Source organism: Scyliorhinus canicula, chromosome 15 (assembly GCF_902713615.1).
Source record: "Scyliorhinus canicula chromosome 15, sScyCan1.1, whole genome shotgun sequence".
Classification (NCBI taxonomy): Eukaryota; Metazoa; Chordata; class Chondrichthyes; order Carcharhiniformes; family Scyliorhinidae; genus Scyliorhinus; species Scyliorhinus canicula.
The window spans coordinates 49,065,121-49,084,612 of NC_052160.1; the positions used below are offsets into that span (position 1 = coordinate 49,065,121).

A 19,492-nucleotide genomic window follows, 5' to 3' on the forward strand; every position below is an offset into this window, starting at 1 on the left:
GGGTTGATGAGGGGAAACAAATTCAGGTATCTGCAGGTGCGGGACTTCCTACGTAAACAGGTGTCAACCTTCCTGCTCCTACCGCTAAGGGGGATTCAGGACAGGGTAGTTTCCAGAGGGTGGGTAGGAGAAGGGAGCGTCTTGGACATTTACATGTAACTTATGGGATCAGAGGAGACGCAGACTGAGGAGCTGAAGCGCAAGTGGGAGGAGGAGCTGGGAAGAGAGATAGAGGATGGTCTATGGGCGGACGCGTTGAGTAGAGTCACGTGTCCGCAACATGTGCCAGGCTCAGCTGATACAATTTAAAGTCGTTCACTAGGCTCACATGACAGTGGCCCGGATGAGCAGATTCTTTGGGGTGGAAGACAGGTGCGCAAAATGTGTGGGAGGACCGGCGAACCATGTCCATATGTTCTGGACATGTCCAAAGCTTAGGGGATTTTGGCAGGGGTTTGCAGATCTCATGTCCACGGTGTTAAAAACAAGGGTGGCGCTGAGTCCAGAGGTTGTGATTTTTGGGGTGTCGGAAGACCTGAGAATCCAGGAGGAGAGAGGCAGACGTTCTGGCCTTTGCTTCCCTGGTAGCCCGGAGACGGATACTATTAGCTTGGAGGGACTCAAAGCCCCCGAAGTCGTAGACCTGGCTATCGGACATGGCTAGCTTTCTCTGTTTGGAGAAAATCAAGTTCGCCTGGAGAGGGTCACTGTTAGGGTTCGCCCGGAGGTGGCAACCGTTCATCGACTTCTTCGCGGAAAATTAATCGTCAGCAGATGGATGGGTTAGTTTAACTTAGAGTAGGGGTTTAATAAAGGTGGGACCTGTAAGGGAGGGAGACGGCTTTTGCACTATGTTTATAGTTTCATGTACATTGTGTTGTTGTTGTACCTCAATAAAATGTTTATTAAAAAAAAAGGTTTGGTGAATTGGCCATGCTAAATTGCCCTTCGTGTCCGAAAAGGTTAGGCGGGGTTACGGGGATAGGTTGGAGGTGAGGGTTTAAGTGGGTCGGTGCAGACTCGATGGGCTGAATGGCCTCCTTCTGTACTGTATGTTCTATGTATCCGCAAGGATTAATCAGTCAGACTTAAAGCTATGTATCCGAGTCAGCTATATGCATATTATATATCGAAACAGCAGTGGTCCTCCCACTGACCCTTGGAGGAACATCACAGTCTACCATCCTCTTGTCTGAAAAACCATGAACCAAGACTCACTGTTTTCTATTCTTAAACCAATTGTTTTTCTGAGCTGGCACTGACTCTCCCATTCCCTGAGCCTCCCTGAGTCATAGAGGTCGGCAGTAAAGAAAAGGCCTTTTGGCCCATCATGTCTGTGCTGGTCAAAAACAACCACCTAACTATGCCAATCCTATTTTCCAGCAATTGGCTCATAGCCTTGTGTACATCACAAGTGCACATCTAAATACTTCTTAAATGTTATGTGGGTCTTTCCTTTCAGGCAACGAGTTCTAGACTCCCACCGCCCAGACTCACATCTCTAAACCACCTGTTCCTTAGCTTACCGTAAATCTATGCCCCCTGGTCATTGAGCCCTCCACCAGGGGAAAAGTTTATTCCTGTCTACTCTGTCTGTACTGCTCATAATTTCACACATCTCAATCACATCCCCCCCCCTCAGTTTCCTCTGCTCCAAGGAAAACAACCCCAGTCTATCCAATCTCTCTTCATAGGTAAAACTCTCCCAGCCAGGCAACATCCTGGGAAATCTCCTCTGCACCTCTTCCAGTGCCATCAGATCCTTCCTCATAGTCCAGCTGAGGTCTCACTCCAAACGTTTTATACAGTTCCAGCATCACCTACCTGCTCTAAACCTCTATGGGTGCATCTAACCAAAAATAGGAGAGCACGGGCAGCACGGTAGCGCATTGGGTTAGCCCTGTGCCTCATGGCACCGAGGTCCCAGGTTCGATCCCAGCTCTGGGTCAGTGTCCGTGTGGAGTTTGCACATTCTCCCCGAGTTTGCGTTGGTTTCGCCCCCACAACCCAAAGATGTGCAAGGTAGGCGGATTGGCCACGCTAAATTGCCCCTTAATTGGAAAAAAAGTAATTGGGTACTCTAAATTAAAAAAATAAATAAAAAAATAGGAGGGCACGATTCTCGGAAAAGCAGCATGACCGTTGAAAGCTGGGAGAGCCCGCTCCCGGGATCTACCCGGCTCGCAATGCCTCGCGGGATCCAACACAATCTCGTGAGATGGTGCAAGGTGAATCCTGCCCACAATGGACAAGATCACCTTTTAGCAAATCTGCATATTAGAGCGAGGCAGTAAGCCTGATTCTAATGTGCGGATTCCCGAGGTACCTGAGGCTTTGAGATTCAATCCCTTTGCCTTAGGGACCTCGGGCGAGCTCTGTGTTGTGTTGGTCCCCACAAACGGAGGTCAGATGGAACGGCACTCGTGGGAGTCTCCAGCCACATGCCCTTTGGACAATGTCGTGCCCTGGCACTGCTGGTGCCACCTAGGTATCCTGGCCGTGCCATCTGGGTGCCAGTCTGGTGGTGCCCAGGCGGCAATGCCAGCTGGCAAGGGCATTGCCAGGCTGGCAGTGCCAAGCTGATATTTTTTGCAAGTGTGTGATTGGGCAAGGGTTGCCCACCATGGCTGTTGGTGGGGCGGGGGATGCTCCCATGTTGCGTTCGGGCTGGGGGGGAAGTTGGGGATTCTTTTTGAAACCTCGGAGACCGGGGCACCATTTAAAAATGGCGTCCTGATCTCTCGTTACAACGGGGACTACTGGCAAGCGGAGCTCTCCGCTGTACAATACAGGGCTATGTGCGGCCTTGGCCACGTGTTCCCATTTAGGCCCCTTACTCCATGCTAGTCCCATTGAATAGCCATGTGTTTCTTGGCACTATGAGTGTCAGATAAACGTGACTAAATGCGCTCGCTCGGGGACTTTGTTCCCTTTTGGGAAGATCGCGCCCAGAATCAGTTCTGGGCAGGATTCAAGGGGTCATTCCCAGCGCTACAAACGGAAGGGGCGTGCGGGGCAGGGGGGGGGGGGGGGGGGGGGGGGAGGGGACAGGAGGGACCCGACAACCCTGTTATTGAAGGTCCCCCTGCCCAGTGGGCAACTGCCCACTGAGGCTGCATTCAGTCGCATTTCCTTTTTTTAAATAGCACTCTGATCTCTGGACCTGCCCAATGTTCTAAATCACTTATAAGGGGGACCTTGGGCTTTTTGGGGGAGATATAAATTCGCAAGGGTGTTCTCTGGGCAGCGTTTTATATTTTTTGCTAATTTTTCCTGCTTTGTTTACTAAAAATTGTTGTGAAGGACAAACGGTTTTCTACGTGCCTGTCGGATTGGGAGTTGGTCTTTGTAAAACAAAGGTCGCCTGAATTCTTGATGTTGCTTTCAGGCATTCCGAGTGGCAGAGGAGGAGCTGGGAATCCCGGCGCTTCTGGACGCGGAGGACATGGTGGCGATGAAAGTCCCGGACAGACTGAGCATCTTGACCTACGTCTCGCAGTATTATAACTATTTCACGGGCCGGTCACCGAGTGAGTAACCTCCTGTCAATCCTTCAGGCGTGATATTTTGAAACTGCTTATTGACACTTCGGGGCTGACCCCTGACCTCCATTTTGTCCACAGGATGTCCGCTGCATTTCTAAGGCTGTCTAAATTCCACTCCTTATTGGCCCCCGCTCCTGCAACACTGTGATTTGAAAATCCGACTCCTTGTTTTCAAATTCCCCAGAGCTTTGCCCCCTCCCAAACTCCGTAACCTGCTTCGTCCCTACAACCCTCCCAGAGCTTTTCTAATTCTGGCATCCTCAGAATCCCTGATTTTAATTGCTCCACCATTGACGGTCGTTCTTTTCACTGCCTGGGTACCCAAACTCTGAAATCCATCCCTGCCTCCTTTTCTAAGATGTTCATTAAAAGGTGCCTCCGTTGTGTCCAGTGGTTTCCAGAACTCTAAAATGAATCACACTTTGGACACAAATTCTGGAGCTTATGCTGTGTATAATTTGTCCCATCGCCACACACACACTTGAGTACACACACTGTAGTTCAGTCATGAGTGATGTGGCATTATGGATATAAATATGCACGAAAACAATATAGATCCCAAATCATTTTCAAATGATATAACAACCCCTTTGTCTGACCTTTTTGTCACCCACTTACAATGCGGCTCAGTGTCAATGTTTACTTAATAAAGCTCCTGTGAAGCACCTTGGAAAATGTCACCATGTTAAAGGTGCGATATAAATACAAGCTGCTGTTCCCCCATTTTAATGCTGCTGGCTTTGGTGAGAATCCCGTGATAACCTCATTAATCAATGCAAATTAGCCTTATGTTACATATGTGGCATCTCAGGACATTCTGACCTGCTCCTGAGTGAGGTGCTCATTCAGCCTCTCTGAATTAAGCATGAATACAATTTCTCCCAGCTGAGCATTAGGCTTCTCTGGGCCCTGCAAGCAGAGTCTGGAGCCTGCCTGCCTGGGTGCCCCAATCAACCAGCTTCAATCCCCAGCCCCACAAAACCCTGGCCAATCTTCCCCCTTTCTTCCCCTGGGGCTGGACGTGAGTTGTTGATGGGGACGCTCTCAGTGCTGGAGGCTTACCCAATATTGGCCTGTCCCCATCTCCCCACCACCCTGCCACTAAGCTTTACCTGAGCAACTGACCAGCGCCATTCAAATTTGGCCCAGTAGTTCGAATCTACCGGCCCAGTGGCCGACATTGCAGCATCGCGTCACCAAACGGTCTTGCAGGAGTTAAAATTGGATGGTGTGCGTAAGTGTTAGGGCACATCTGGCTGTGTGGTTTTATTTCATTCCAACTTTGCTAATGTGAGTAGTTTCATCTGAAGATTATGACATTATACCTTCCCCCCCTTCGCCACAGTCTTTCTGTCTTTCTTTTCAAAAGGTGCTGACCACCTTGGCACCTCATTCTTGAGTGATTGCTCACGTGTCGGGATGATTGGTGAGGGTTGAATCGCAATCAATTGGGGGTGGCATGGGAGCACAGTGATTAGCACTGTTGCTTCACACGCCAGGGTCCCAGGTTCGATTCCCAGCCTGGGTCACTGTCTGTGTGGAGTCTGCACGCTCACGATGTGTCTGCGTGGGTTTCTTCCGGGTGCTCCGGTTTCCCCCCACAAGTCCCGAGAGATGTGCTGTTAGGCGAATTGGACATTCTGAATTCTCCCTCCCTGTACCCGAACAGGTGCCGGAATGTGGCGATGAGGGGGTTTTCACAGTAACTTCATCGCAGTGTTAATGTAAGCCTACTTCTGACAATAACAAAGATTATTATTATTATTGCAAGGGTCTCTAAGTATCTTGTCAAACCTTCTGCACTCGCGCCCAATTTGCTTCCTCAAGAAAAGAATGGCCACCTGGAAAAAGCATGCTCACGTCATCAAAGGAAAGGAGTTGCATTTATATAGCATCTTTCAAAACCTCCGGACATCCCAAATTGCTTTATGGACCACGAAGGGCTTTTAAAAAAAAAAGTAATGTTCAATGGCTGCTGCGTTTTCCACATCACAATTTGAGCAAAGCAAGGTGATAATGAGCAATCTTTTTTTTAGTGGTGTTGATTGAGGGATAAATATTGGCTAGGTCCTAGGACACCTGTTCTCCTTCAAATATTGAGTTGGTACTTTTTATATGCCCTGGTTTTCTTCCACCCACCATATCAGAAGGGGGAATGGGGGTGATGATGTTTCAGAGACCCTGGGCCATCTGTTCATCCTTGCACTGTAATTTTGATAACGCAATTCTAAAATCCAGAGGCGTTTCTCCCCTGATGTTATGAGCTGTTACTCTGCCTGATGTAGTGGGCGAACGGCTTTAAATTTCATTTTTCTTTTAGGACGAAAGTGATTGGGAAGACATCCTAATTCTGGCACAATTTTATGGCCTGTGGCTTGGGGTGTGGTGGGGTGGGAGTGGGGGAGGGGTTGGGAGTCTCCCTGCTGTGTAACTATGGCAACAGGTGACCTCATTGGGATATATTGAATGCTGGGACTTGTCCTGCTCAACTTCCCAACAGTTTCGTTATTAAAGGGAGTTGTTTTTTTTGAGTGTATACGTGTTTGTGGTGAACTGTGGTGTTTGATGCAGCCAGTATTTGATTGGTTAGAATTGTATAGTTTTTTTTTAAGGGTTGCCAAGCAGGTTCCCTCTAACTTGCTTTCACTTTGTGCGGCCCCCTTTGTTGCACTGTGTGGTCCCTTTAAGATTGCTGCATGGCCACACACGTGTACATCTTAAAGGGACCACTTTGCACACAACCCCCTTTGTTCCCCGGTGCGTGGTAGGCTGGGTTACTGCACGGCTGTGCACCTGCAGTGTCAACCTGAAGAATCAGAGAATAATCTCCAGATCAGAGTTGCCTCGAAAATCTGGGTCAAATTCATCAAGGGCGAAATAAACTTGAGCAATTTTTCATTTTCTCTGAAACCTGCGTTTATTTGTTTAAAAAATATTGGAGATTGGGGAAAAATATTGGGAGAGCCTGCTTCCTTAACAGTCAAAGGTTAGTTCAATTGGAAAAGGCAGAATCCATTCACTTTCTAGTTGGCCATGGGAAGGCAGCGTGTCTGGAGGGTGGGCAATGGGTGGTGGGGGTGTTACGGTTTATGGAGAGAGGTCATATCATGAAACAGTCTGGTATATTCCAAACAGAGTTGGCAAATGCCAATAGTTTTCCTGTCTGTGTCCCATGGTAGGAAGACAGCAGAGCTAAGAGTGTGCGGGCTCGAAAAGGGATTCATAGAATTTACAGTGCAGAAGGAGACCACTTGACCCATCGAGTCCGCACCGGCCCTTAGGAAAGAGCACCTCACTCAAGCCTACACCTCCACCCTATCCCCATAAACTAGCAAACCCACCCAAACTTTTTAACACGAAGGGCAATTTAGCATGGCCAATCCACCTAACCTGCACATCTTTGGACTGTGGGAGGAAACCGGAGCACCCGGTGGAAACCCACGCAGACATGGGGAGAACATGCAAACTCCGCACAGACAGTGACCCAAGCCAGGAATCGAACCTGGGACCCTGGAGCTGTGAAGCAATGTGCTAACCACTGTGCTGCCGTGCTGCCTGGAACTGAGGTATTCAGCAGTCAATTCACTGGAAAACGTTTCCTCATCGGAATGTTCAAGGGTATTGCAAATTAAGCTGTTGGCAGCTGCTTTGTTATTCATGCTTGGGACTGGAGCACCAATGGCTTTTATTGAACATCCCTAGCTCCCTTGAGAAGGTGATGATGTACCATCTTCTTCACTGCAGTACTTTTAAAATTCATTTATGGGATATGGGCATCGGTGGATTTATTGCCCATCCCTAGTTGCCCTTCAGAAGGTGGTGGTGGGTTGCCTTCTTGAACCGCCGTGGTCCCTGAGGTGTAGGTGCTCCCACTGTGCTGTTAGGGAGGGAGTTCCAGGATATTGCCCCAGCGATAGTGAAGGAACGGCGATATATTTCCAGGTCACGGTGGTGAGCGACTTGGAGCGGAAAATCCACATTTTGGGCTTCCCAGGTATCTGCTGCTCTTGTCTTTCTAGATAGTAGTGGTCGTGGGCTTGGAAGGGGCTGTTGAAGGAACCTTGGTGAGTTACTGCAGTGCATCTTGTAGATGATACATATGGCTGCCGCTGTTCATCGGTGGTGGAGGGTTTGAATGTTTGTGGAAGGAGGAGCAATCAACTGGACTGCTTTATCCTGAATGGTGTCGAGCCTCTTGAGTGTTGTTGGAGCCGCACTCATCCAGGCAAGTGGAGAGTATATTCCATTACACTCCGGACTGGTGCCATGTAGATGGTGAACAGGCTTTGGGGAGTCAGGAGGTGAGTTACTCGCTGTAGGATTCCTAGCCTTTGATCTGCTCAGGTAGCCATAGTATTTATGTGGCTAGTCTAGTTCAGTTTCTGATCAGTGGTAACCCCCAGGATGTTGATTGTGGGGGATTCAATGATGGTAATGCCATTGAATGTTAAGGAGCGATGGTTAGGTCCTCTCTTGTAGGAGATGGTCATTGCCTGGCACTTGTGTGGCGCAAATGTAACTTGCCACTTGTCAGCCCAAGCCTGGATATTGTCCAGGTCTTGCTGCAGTTGGATATGCACTGCTTCATTATCTGAGGAGTCGCGAATGGTGCTGAACATTGTGCAGTTATCTGCAAACATCCCCACTTCTGACCTTATGATGGAAGTGAGGTCAGCTGAAGATGGTTGGGCCGAGGACACTACCCTGAAGAACTCCTGCAGTGATGTCCTGGAGCTGAAATGATTAACCTCCAACCACCACCAACCATCTTCCTTTGTGCCAACCAGTGGAGCGTTTTCCCCCTGATTCCCATTGACTCCTGTGTGGTGAAAGTACTCCTGCAGTGCCGTTAAGTAGGCAATTCCAAGATTCTGGACCAATGTCAATGAAGGACAGGCATGAAAAATGGTAATGGGTGACCCTGGACATTCCATGTCATTAGGGAATGCAGTTATGAAGGACACCACAACCAAGTTCAAGTAATAACCACAGCACATTTTTATCAGAGATCGCTGCCAAACAACTTACCTCAAAGTAGCTTGATCTTTGCTCTTTCGCTTTAAGGCCCCCATCCAACATTGCAGTGAACATGCCGCACTGCACTGAACATGTTTCCCCAGCCTGTAAGGACACGCTTCCCTGGCACCTAAGCTGTGTGGTATGTGGAAACCAGTTTCATGATTAGTATGAGTAAGAATTGGGATTGAATAATGAGATCATGTCACAATGAGGAAAGGGGGAAGGACTGATGTCCTTTGGAATCTAGTTGCTCTTTTTTGAAAATAGCTCTGTTTATAACCCTCTGCCAAAACTATACATTGACTCAGCAGCTTAGAAACAGGCTGTCAGCCTAACTGGTAAATGCTGCCGTTTATGCTCCACATAGCTTCCTCCCAAATCCTCTTCATCTAACCCCCATCGTTTTTGCAAAAAAGAACGCGAGTTGATTTTTAATTGTTCACAGAATGCGGAGACTCTGGCAAAGTATTATCCAGCTGCGGTTAGTCTTAAGAATTTGGTATTTCGTCCGATTGTCCGTGCAATCTTGTGGCTTGAAGAAAGAAAGATTCACATTTTTATAGCACTTTTTACAGTCTCAGAATATGTGCTTTCTGGCCAGTGATGTACTTTTGATGTGTAGCCATTGTCATAATGTAGGAAAATTGTAGCTGGCAAGTTGTGTACAACAGCTCCCACAGCTAGAATCTGTTGTTCAGTAATGTTGGATGAGGAATAAATATTGGCCAAAACACAGTTGACAATTCCCCTGCTCCTCTTCAAAATAATGCTTCCCCTGCACATTGGACAATGGGGCCTCAGTTTAACATTTCAATCAAAACACAGCACCTTCAACACTCACCCACTCCCTCAGTATTCCAGTGGAGCATTGCTGAATAGTACAGGACAGAAGGAGGCCATCCAGCCCATGCAGTCTGCAATGACAGCCTTGATCTTACGGTCAACTCCGGGACTTGAACCTCCAACATCCTGAAGGATGTTAATAAAATCATAGATTCCCTACAGTGCAGAAGGAGGCTCTTAGGCTCATCGAGTCTACATCGACCCTCTGACAGATGACCCTACCTCGGCCCACTGCCCCACCCTATCCCTGAACCCCATAGCTCCATCTAACCTGCACATCTTTGGACACACTAAATGACAATTTAGCATGGCCAATCCACCTATCCTGTACATCTTTGGACTGTGGGAGGAAACCGGAGTACCCAGAGGAAACCCACACAGACATGGGGAGAAAATGCAAACTCCTCACAGACAGTTCCCCAAGACTGGAATTGAACCCGGGTGCTAACCACTGTGCCACCGTGCCGCAACCAGCTGATTTTTAATATCCTATTTTCTGATGCTAATCCTCAATGATTTATTGAATTGAATGTCACATGTCATATCAATTTGAACTCCCAGAATCTGTGTCCAGTATCTCAATCCAATAATAACTATCTGTCCAGCCATTGAGAGACTGACATTTCAAAAGCGTTTCCATTTGGTGTTTCCTGATCTGTCCAAGTGTTCAGAAGCACCGAGTGCTGGGATTGTGTCAAGCCCTGTTGATGGGAGGGAAGGGTGATCTTGTTGGGTCTCTGCTAATCGAGGAGGTCAATTAGCCCTACATATTGTGGACCAGGGAAAGCAAATGAAGAATGTCCTGAGATGCCACGTGTGAACCTCTGCAGCTCACCTGGTGTAAAGGTTCCACCCTTTCTGTGCAGGAGACCATTCTGTTTTCAAAGCCATATTTCTGTTTTGCAGTTGGCGGTATGGCTCACATCAAGAGACCAGCCTCTGATTCGAGCGAGCAGCCAGTGCCAAAGAAGTCGACGCCTGAAACCAAACCCAAAGTGCCCAAGAATCTGCTGACCCCCCACCCTCCGCCGAGCTCGAGGGTGGCACCAAAGGTGAGTTGTGGTTTCTGTCACATGATCAAATTGGCAGCTGGATAACTTTCTCACCCAGTCAAAACAGAGAATGTTGGAATCACTCAACAAGCCAGGCAGCAGCTGTAGAAAGAGAAACAAACAAGAGTTAACACCTCAGCTCGATGATCCTTCATCAGAGTTGGAAAAAGGTCAGGGACATGGTTTTCCTCCAGCAGAGGCAGCTGGCCGCTGGCAGGATCTTCCGGTCCTGCCGATCCCTTGCCCATGCTGCTGCCGGGGAACCTGCAGCGGGTGGTCACTCTCGGCAGGGCCTGGAGATCTCAACGGCGGGAAGGGCCGGATATTCCCACCCCAGAGCTTTTGAGCAAGTACAGAAAGGGGGAGGGGAGAAGAGAGCAAACGGTAAAGACTGTGTCTGCTCACAGAGCAGTAACTGGTGAAAGTTCTGCAATGCCCTTTCCTCTGATCTCTGCCTGAGGATGCTCCTCGATTATTTGCCGAGCAGCAGTGAACTGCTCTGAATTTTACTGTGGGGAAGGGCGGAGAGGCAGGCCCTGAATCTGATCAGCCCGAATGAGGAAATTGAACCCCATGTTGTTGGCACTAATGCAATCTGCACCTTAGCTGTCTCACCAACTGAGCTAACCGCCTCCTATCCCAATCCCACTCTACCTCCTTAAGACTCAGCTTTTCAAAGAAGTTACAGTGCAGAAGGAGGCCATTTGGCCCATCGAGTCTGCACAGTCCCTCGGACAGAGCACCCTACTTAAGCCCACATCTCCACCCTATCCCCGCAACCCAGTAACCCCAAGTAACCTTTTTGGACACTAAGGGAAAATTTAGCATGGCCAATCCATGTAACCTGCACATCTTTGGACGGTTTTGTGTTTTCACTTGTCCCATTACCATCTCCTTTTGCCCTGCATCATTATTACTTCTGTCAAGCTCTCCTACTTTCCACTCTATTACCTTCCCTTGATCTTTTGGGGAAAGCCCCTGAGCTCATATTTTTCTTTATGAATTTAGAGTACCCAATTCATTTTTATTCCAATTAAGGGGTAAATTTGCGTGGCCAATCCACCTACCCTGCACATCTTTGGGCTGTTGGGTGAGATCCACGCAGTCACGGGGAGAATGTGCAAACTCCAAACAGACAGTGATCTGGGGTTGGGATCAAACCCGGGTCCTCAGCACCGTGAGGCAGCAGTGCTAACCACTGCGCCACCGTGCTGCCCCAACAAACCCCCTGAGCTGCTGCATTCCAGCTATTCTGTATGATGTGTGCCACCTGAGAGAAGAAAGGTGAATATTATAACTAGGCATTACAAGAAACTGGCATTTCAATCAGCGAAGGAGCCTTGTGATCTACTCGCATTTAATGGAGAAATAAAACTAATAATGGTCATTTTTTTTTCTCCAGAACACCGTTCCACTTGCTGATGCTGGTAACCGATCCAGTAAGTCGGGAACTTTGTCCAATAGCTGCACTATCTGCAAAAAGACAGTTCTGTTGGTTCAGCGATACTTAGTAGATGGGAAACTTTATCACAGAAGCTGCTTCAGGTGAGTTTGAGGCCCAAATATGTTGCTTTCAGCTTCAGCTGCGAAGACCATAAGCTGTAGGAATCTCTCCAATTCTCTACCTCTCCATCCTCCTTTAACACTCCAAAAACCTGCCTTTTTGACCAAACCTTTGGTCATCTGACCTCAGGCACTATTTCCCCTAAAGGGAACAAAGTCCCATAGCGAGCACGTGTTTCCCAGCACTGCCCATCGTAACGTGACATCAGGACACCATTAGCTAGGGCAGCCTGGCAGGTATCCAGGTGGCACCAGCAGGGCCAGTTCACCACCTTGCCCAAGGGGCATGCAGCTGGGGGCTTCCGATCCCCTTGGAGACCACCACAAGTGCTGCTCCATCTGGTCCCCTTTTATGGGGACCTGTACCAAACAGCACTCACCTAAGGGTTCTGAGGCCCAAAGGCTCAGGCACCTCGGCAATCTGCACGTTAGAGTGAGGCTAGCTGATTCGCTCTAAAATGCAGATTTGCAAAAATTTGACCCGCCCATTGTGGGCGGGATTTCTATCGCAGCATCTCAATAGATTGCGTCAAATCTGGATCTCCAGGCTTTCAACGGCCACGCTGCGCCGCAGTGAGCTGCTTTTCCAGTGCAGTGTGGCCGTAGGATCATACCTCTAATATCACTTTATGCAGCTCGGTGTCAAATTTTGATTGATAATTTTGATGGATTTGGAGAGAAACAGCGAGACCAGAGAGAACTATAATGGCACAGACGCGGAGAGAGAGTGAGATCGGTACAGGCGTGGGGAGAGACAGTGAGATCGGCACAGACTCGGGGAGAGACAGTGAGATCGGCACAGACTCGGGGAGAGACAGTGAGATCGGCACAGACTCGGGGAGAGAAAGTGAGATCGGCACAGACTCGGGGAGAGAAAGTGAGATCGGCACAGACTCGGGGAGAGACAGTGAGGTCGGCACAGACTCGGGGAGAGATAGTGAGATCGGCACAGACTCGGGGAGAGACAGTGAGATCGGCACAGACTCGGGGAGAGACAGTGAGATCGGCACAGACTCGGAGAGAGACAGTGAGATCGGCACCGACTCGGGGAGAGACAGTGAGATCGGCACAGACTCGGGGAGAGACAGTGAGATCGGCACAGACTCGGGGAGAGGCAGTGAGATCGGCACAGACTCGGGGAGAGACAGTGAGATCGGCACAGACTCGGGGAGAGACAGTGAGATCGGCACAGACTCGGGGAGAGACAGTGAGATCGGCACAGACTCGGGGAGAGACAGTGAGATCGGCACAGACTCGGGGAGAGACAGTGAGATCGGCACAGACTCGGGGAGAGACAGTGAGATCGGCACAGACTCGGGGCGAGACAGTGAGATCGGTACAGACTCGGGGAGAGGCAGTGAGATCGGCACAGACCCGCGGAGAGGCAGTGAGATCGGTACAGACTCGGGGAGAGGCAGTGAGATCGGTACAGACTCGGGGAGAGACACTATTGGAGAGGACCACTACAGGTGTATTCTGCAGTTCTCCAAATAGTGAGAGAGAGAGACAACTCCTGCTGGGATAACCCAGAGATGTGCAAGAACTATAAACATTGGGGGAAATTAGTTATCCAAGTATTTATTTGATGATGGATGGAGATAGGCTCCCTACGCCCTCTTGTGCTCGGATTAGTCTGATCCAGGTCAAGGTGGTGCAGAGGGTTCATCTGACCAAGGCGAGGATGAGCCGTTCTTTCTCTGGGATGGAGGACAGGTATGAGCGATGTTCTCAGGGCGGCTAACCAGACTCACACGTTCTGGTCTTGTCCCATGTTAGTAAGCTTTTGGGTCCCTTTGTCTTTTTTTTAATAAATGTTTTTTATTGGGTTTTTGAATAAAGTATATTTACTGTTATGTACACAAAATAGAATACATGTGTATGTATACATAGAAGAGAAGGGAACATACACAAAAAACAAAACAAGCAACAACAAACAAAAAAGGAAAAAAGTTAGAAAGAAATAACTGGTAGGGTATTATGTGGTGGCTCAACAACAGCAGCTCTGTACAATTGGCAGTATTGTTTTTAGCACATTAGTAGGCATCTGTTTGTGGGGGTGGGCAAACTCGGGGGGGGGGGGGGTACATATACATTTGGGCGCCAGGGAAACAATTAAAGAACAGTTACAGAGGGCAATACGCGAATGGATCTGGTGTGAGTCACTTTTTCTTAGCACCATGTCAGCGATACTTAATGTTGATCTGGAGCCCTATCCGCTGGTGGCCATTTTCGGGGTATTAGACTCGCTGTTGCTGCAGACGCTGATGAAGGTGAATGTGGTCACCTTTGCCTCGTTAATAGCCTGGAGACGAGTTCTGCTTGGGTGGAGGTCTCCTATTCCGCTCAGCACCTCGGCTTGGTTGGGTGACCTCATGTCGTTTTACATTTGGAGAAGGTTAAGTACACCATTAGGGGGTCAGTAGAAGGGTTCTATCTAAGATGGCCACCATTCATTGCCCTTTTTAAAGAGCTAGTTACCATCAGTTGTTAAGGGGTTTAGTTTAATGTTGGGGGGGGTTAAGTTAATTAGTGTTTTTGATGGTTTGTCTTGTTCTTAGTCATCTTAACTTGAATTAAGTTTTTAAGATGATTTTGTTAATAATGAATTTTATTTTCAATAAACGTAGTTTTAAAAAACCAACCATTGGTTGGGATAATGTCAGAGTAAAGGTTAAGGAGGAGGTGTTCAGAAGGACCCCTTTGACCAGGATATTTAAATTTAAATTTAGGAGTACCCAATTATTTCTATTCCAATTAAGGGGCAATTTAGCGTGGCCAATCCATCCACCCTGCACATCTTTGGGTTGTGGGGGTGAGACCCATGCAGACACGGGAGAATGTGCAAACTCCACACGGACAGTGACCCGGGGCCGGGATCAACCCCGGGTCCTTGGCGCCGTGAGGCAGCAGTGCTAACCATTGCGCCGCCGTGGCATTGTTGGATCCGGTGCTGGAAAATGAGGTGGACCAAGTCAATCAGGTATCTGAGGGGAACATTTGGGTAAAAGTGACCTTCGTACCTTAAGGTTTTGATTCGTAGCGGAGAAGAGCAAGGAATACTTCTAAATTGGAAGGGGCTAATTTCAATGCGATGAGAAGAATAAAATGGAACCAGAGACTGGCAGGATAAACTGTTATATGTAACAATGCGCGATCTTTAAGGGGGCGCTTCAGGTACAGACTAGTTACATTCCAACAAGAATGCAAAGTTGTTGAGCAAAGACAACTGAGCTCCTTGAATGCTGAGGAAATCCGAGATCATGATGAAACAAAAGAGGAGGGTGTATATTGCAAGTCAGGTGAATTCTTCCAAATGAAAACCAGGTCAAATACAATAGGTTGAGGGGGAAGGTGAAGAGGAAAATAAGACTTGGAAAGAGCGAAGACGAGAATAGAATTCCAGTCAATATAAAAGGGAACCCAAACATTTTCTACTGGCATGTATACAGAAACATGTAACAAGAGGTGAAGTAGGTCCTACTAGGGGCAAAAAGAGCAATGAATGCTCAGAGGCATTATAAATATCATTGCTTATATTTAGAATTGGATCTGCCTCTTTAAAACGTGTATCTCCCCAATGGCTCCAGAGTGCCTACACTGTTGGAAAGGTGGAGTTACGGTGTGACACCTTTACAGAGACGCTTTTAATTTTTACAGGGAAGTTGACAGGAATTCTGCGCACATCTAAAAAGTGAATGATGCTAATAGAAAGAAAAAGCTTGCATTTCTATACCTTTGACATCCTCAAGACAGCCCAAAGCACTTTTCAGCGAATTAAGTGCGTTCACTGTTTCACAGGCAAACACAGCGTCCAATGTGAACACAGCAAGATCCCAAAAGTGGCAATCCAATAACATTCAGTTAGCCTGTTAATTCGTGCTGTTGGTTGAGACTGGAACAGCTTATCTGCTCAACAGTTACTACCATGACTATATCAGAGGGAAAGTGAAGCCACAGTTTATTGTCGCATCTGAAAGACAACACCTCCGCCAGTGGTGTACTGCACTCCCTTTCTCGTGTATTGGCCTTGATTTTGCACACAAGCTCCTGGTTTGGGGTTTGAAACATAACCTTCTGATTTTGAGGTGAAGATGCTCCTAGTAAATCAAGGCTTGACACTTTCCTTTATGCATTGGGTTAAACATTGTCCTTTTATTTTTGGGGCATGAGTTCTGATCAGCTCAGCATGAGGTAACTCGGTCCTCCTTTGATAGTTCTCATGGAATAGTGCCACACTGGCATAGTGGGGACTACTGCTGAAGCATATTGGGGTCCTAAAGTATGTTGTGCATCTCTTTAGGACCAGGAGTAGTCCATTGGGTTCTTTGATTCCATTGAGTTAAATTATTGCTGTATCTCAACATCATCTATTGGCCTTGCTTCTATATCCTTAATACCCTTGCCTTAACCAAAATCTACCAACCTCAGTTTTGAAATTTTCAATTGACTCTTCAACCTCAACAGCTTTTAGAGGGAGGGAAAGTTCAATATTTGCACTGGAAGAGGTATTTCTTGACATCACTCCTAAATGGCCCTGCTCGAGTTTTCAGGTTATGCCCCCTTGTTTTGGACTCCCCCTGCCAGTGGAACTAGCTTCTCTCTATCTGCCTTCATTAGATAAAGATGCATGGCATTGAGGGTAAAGTAGTAGCATGGATAGAGGATTGGTTAATTAATAGAAAGCAAAGAGTGGGTATTAATGGGTGTTTCTCTGGTTGGCAATCAGTAGCTAGTGGTGTCCCTCAGGGATCAGTGTTGGGCCCACAATTGTTCACAATTTACATAGATGATTTGGAGTTGGGGACCAAGTGCAATGTGTCCAAGTTTGCAGACGACACTAAGCTGAGTGGCAAAGCAAAAAGTGCAGAGGATACTGGAAGTCTGCAGAGGGATTTGGATAGGTTAAGTGAATGGGCTAAGGTCTGGCAGATGGAATACAATGTTGAGAAATGTGAGGTTATCCATTTTGGTAGGAATAACAGCAAAATGGATTATTATTTAAATGATAAAATATTAAAACATGCTGCTGTGCAGAGAGACATGGGTGTGCAAGTGCATGAGTCGCAAAAAGTTGGTTTACAGGTGCAACAGGTGATTAAGAAGGCAAATGGAATTTTGTCCTTCATTGCTAGATGGATGGAGTTTCAGACTAGGGAGATTATGCTGCAATTGTATAAGATGTTAGTGAGGCCACACCTGGAGTATTGTGTTCGGTTTTGGTCTCATTACCTGAGAAAGGATGTACTGGCACTGGAGGGTGTGCAGAGGAGATTCACTAGGTTAATCCCAGAGATGAAGGGGTTGGATTACAAGGAGAGGTTGAGTAGACTGGGACTGTACTTGTTGGAATTTATAAGGATGAGGGGGGATCTTATAGAAACATATCAAATTATGAAGGGAATAGATAGGATAGATGCGGGCAGGTTGTTTCCACTGGCGGGTGAAAGCAGAACTAGGGGGCATAGCCTCAAAATAAGGGGAAGTAGATTTAGGACTGAGTTTAGGAGGAACTTCTTCATCCAAAGGGTTGTGAATCTATGGAATTCCTTGCCCAGTGAAGCAGTAGAGGCTCCTTCATTAAATGTTTTTAAGATAAAGATAGATAGTTTTTTTGAAGAGTAAAGGGATTAAGGGTTGTGGTGTTCGGGCCAGAAAGTGGAGCTGAGTCCACAAAAGATCAGCAATGATCTCATTGAATGGCGGACCAGGCTCGAGGGGCCAGATGGCCTACTTCTGCTCCTAGATCTTATGTTCTTGTTAGGTTCCCTCTTAATCTTTTTTTAGAATTATAACAGTACAGCACAGAACAGGCCCTTCGGCCCTCAATGTTGTGCCGAGCAATGATCGCCCTACTCAAGCCCGCATATCCACCCGATACCAGTAACCCAACAACCCCATTAACTTTATTATTTTTTAGGACACTAAGGGCAATTTAGCCTGGCCAATCCACCTAACCCGCACATCTTTGGACTGTGGGAGGAAACCGGAGCACCCGGAGGAAACCCACGCACACACGGGGAGGACGTGCAGACTCCGCACAGACAGTGACCCAGCTGGGAATCGAACCTGGGACCCTGGAGCTGTGAAGCAGTTATGCTAACCACCATGCTATCGTGCTGCCCCAACTCGAGGAAATAAAAGCCCAGTCTATCCATCAAGAAATGTGATGGCTGGAATACTTGATGATTGTCCAAAATGGGCATATATTCCCTGCGCAGAACATTAATGGTCTGTTCTTGTTTCTGGTGATTTGAGTCAAAGACTGTGACTGTCCTGCACTCAACATTCACGGGCAGTCTTGGAATCCCTAAAAGATTGACCATGAGAAGCAATGGGCCAACCAGTCCATTGAGTTTGGAGCTGACCCAGGTGAACTTCCAGGCGTGCGTGGAATGAATTTTAAGAAAGGGAACATTTTTGAGCACACAATGATCGACATCAGCAAAAACAGGAAGGCAAATTATTATCTGAATGGCTGTAGATGGAGAGAGGGGATTGTAGGGCGGCACAGTGACCCAGTGGTTAGCACTGCTGCCTCATTGCGCCGAGGACATGGGTTCAATCCCAGCCCCGGGTCACTGTCTGTGTGGAGTTTGTACATTCTGCCCCTATCTGCGTGGTCTCAACCCACATCGCCAAAAGATGTGCAGAGTAGGTGGATTAACCACGCTAAGATTGAAGGTTTACCAGACTGATTCCTGGGATGGCGAGACTGACGAATGAGGAGAGATTGAGTCGTTTAGGATTATATTTGCTGGAGTTTAGAAGAATGAGTGGGGATCTCATAGAAACCTATAAAATTCCAACAGGACTTGACGGGGTGGATAGAGGAAGGATGTTCCCGATGCCAGGGGAGTCCAGAACCAGGGGTCACAGTCTGAGGATCCGGGGTAAACCATTTAGGACTGAGATGATGAGAAGAGGTGAACCTGTGGAATTCACTACCACAGAAAGCATTTGAGACCAAAACATTGTATGTTTTTAAGAAGTAGTTAGATATAGCTCTTGGGGCTAAAGGGATTGAGGGTAATGGGGGAGGGAAAAGCGGGAACAGGTTACTGAGTTGGATGATCAGCCATGATCATAATGAATGACGGAGCAGGCTAGAAGGGCCGAAGGCCAACTCCTGCTCTTGTTTCTATGTTAAGTGTTGTCTTGGCAACTGTCAAGCTACTGATGGGCAGGAAGGCCAAGCTACTTGGAAGAACAAAATACTCCCAGTCTTAGGCATCTTCAGTAGGGTTGCCAACTATAATTAAATGTATCCCTGGAAGTTAAATCACATGACATGCCCCCATGTTCCAACCATTTGTTGGCCAAGACCTCTATTACGTGATGCTTCCTACGGCAATTAGAAAGCAAAAAGTCTTATACCCAATAGGATGATGCTTGACTTTCACCAAACAGTCTTTCCCCCCATTTTCAATATTTTTATATCTTGCAATGCGAAATGGTCAAAGGAAATTTTAG

At 47.5% G+C, this 19,492-nt stretch overlaps 1 protein-coding gene across 2 annotated transcripts in view; it reads left to right on the forward strand.

Moving 5' to 3' along the window:
• Nucleotides 1–19,492, forward strand: part of micall2a (mical-like 2a) — a 128,809-nt gene that overhangs the window by 41,133 nt on the left and 68,184 nt on the right. For both annotated transcript variants that reach the window (XM_038820427.1, XM_038820428.1), the window contains exons 3-5: nt 3,389–3,530; nt 10,314–10,459; nt 11,862–12,004. In XM_038820427.1, the coding sequence (XP_038676355.1) occupies nt 3,389–3,530; nt 10,314–10,459; nt 11,862–12,004 (431 nt within the window). The remainder of the gene's footprint in view (nt 1–3,388; nt 3,531–10,313; nt 10,460–11,861; nt 12,005–19,492) is intronic.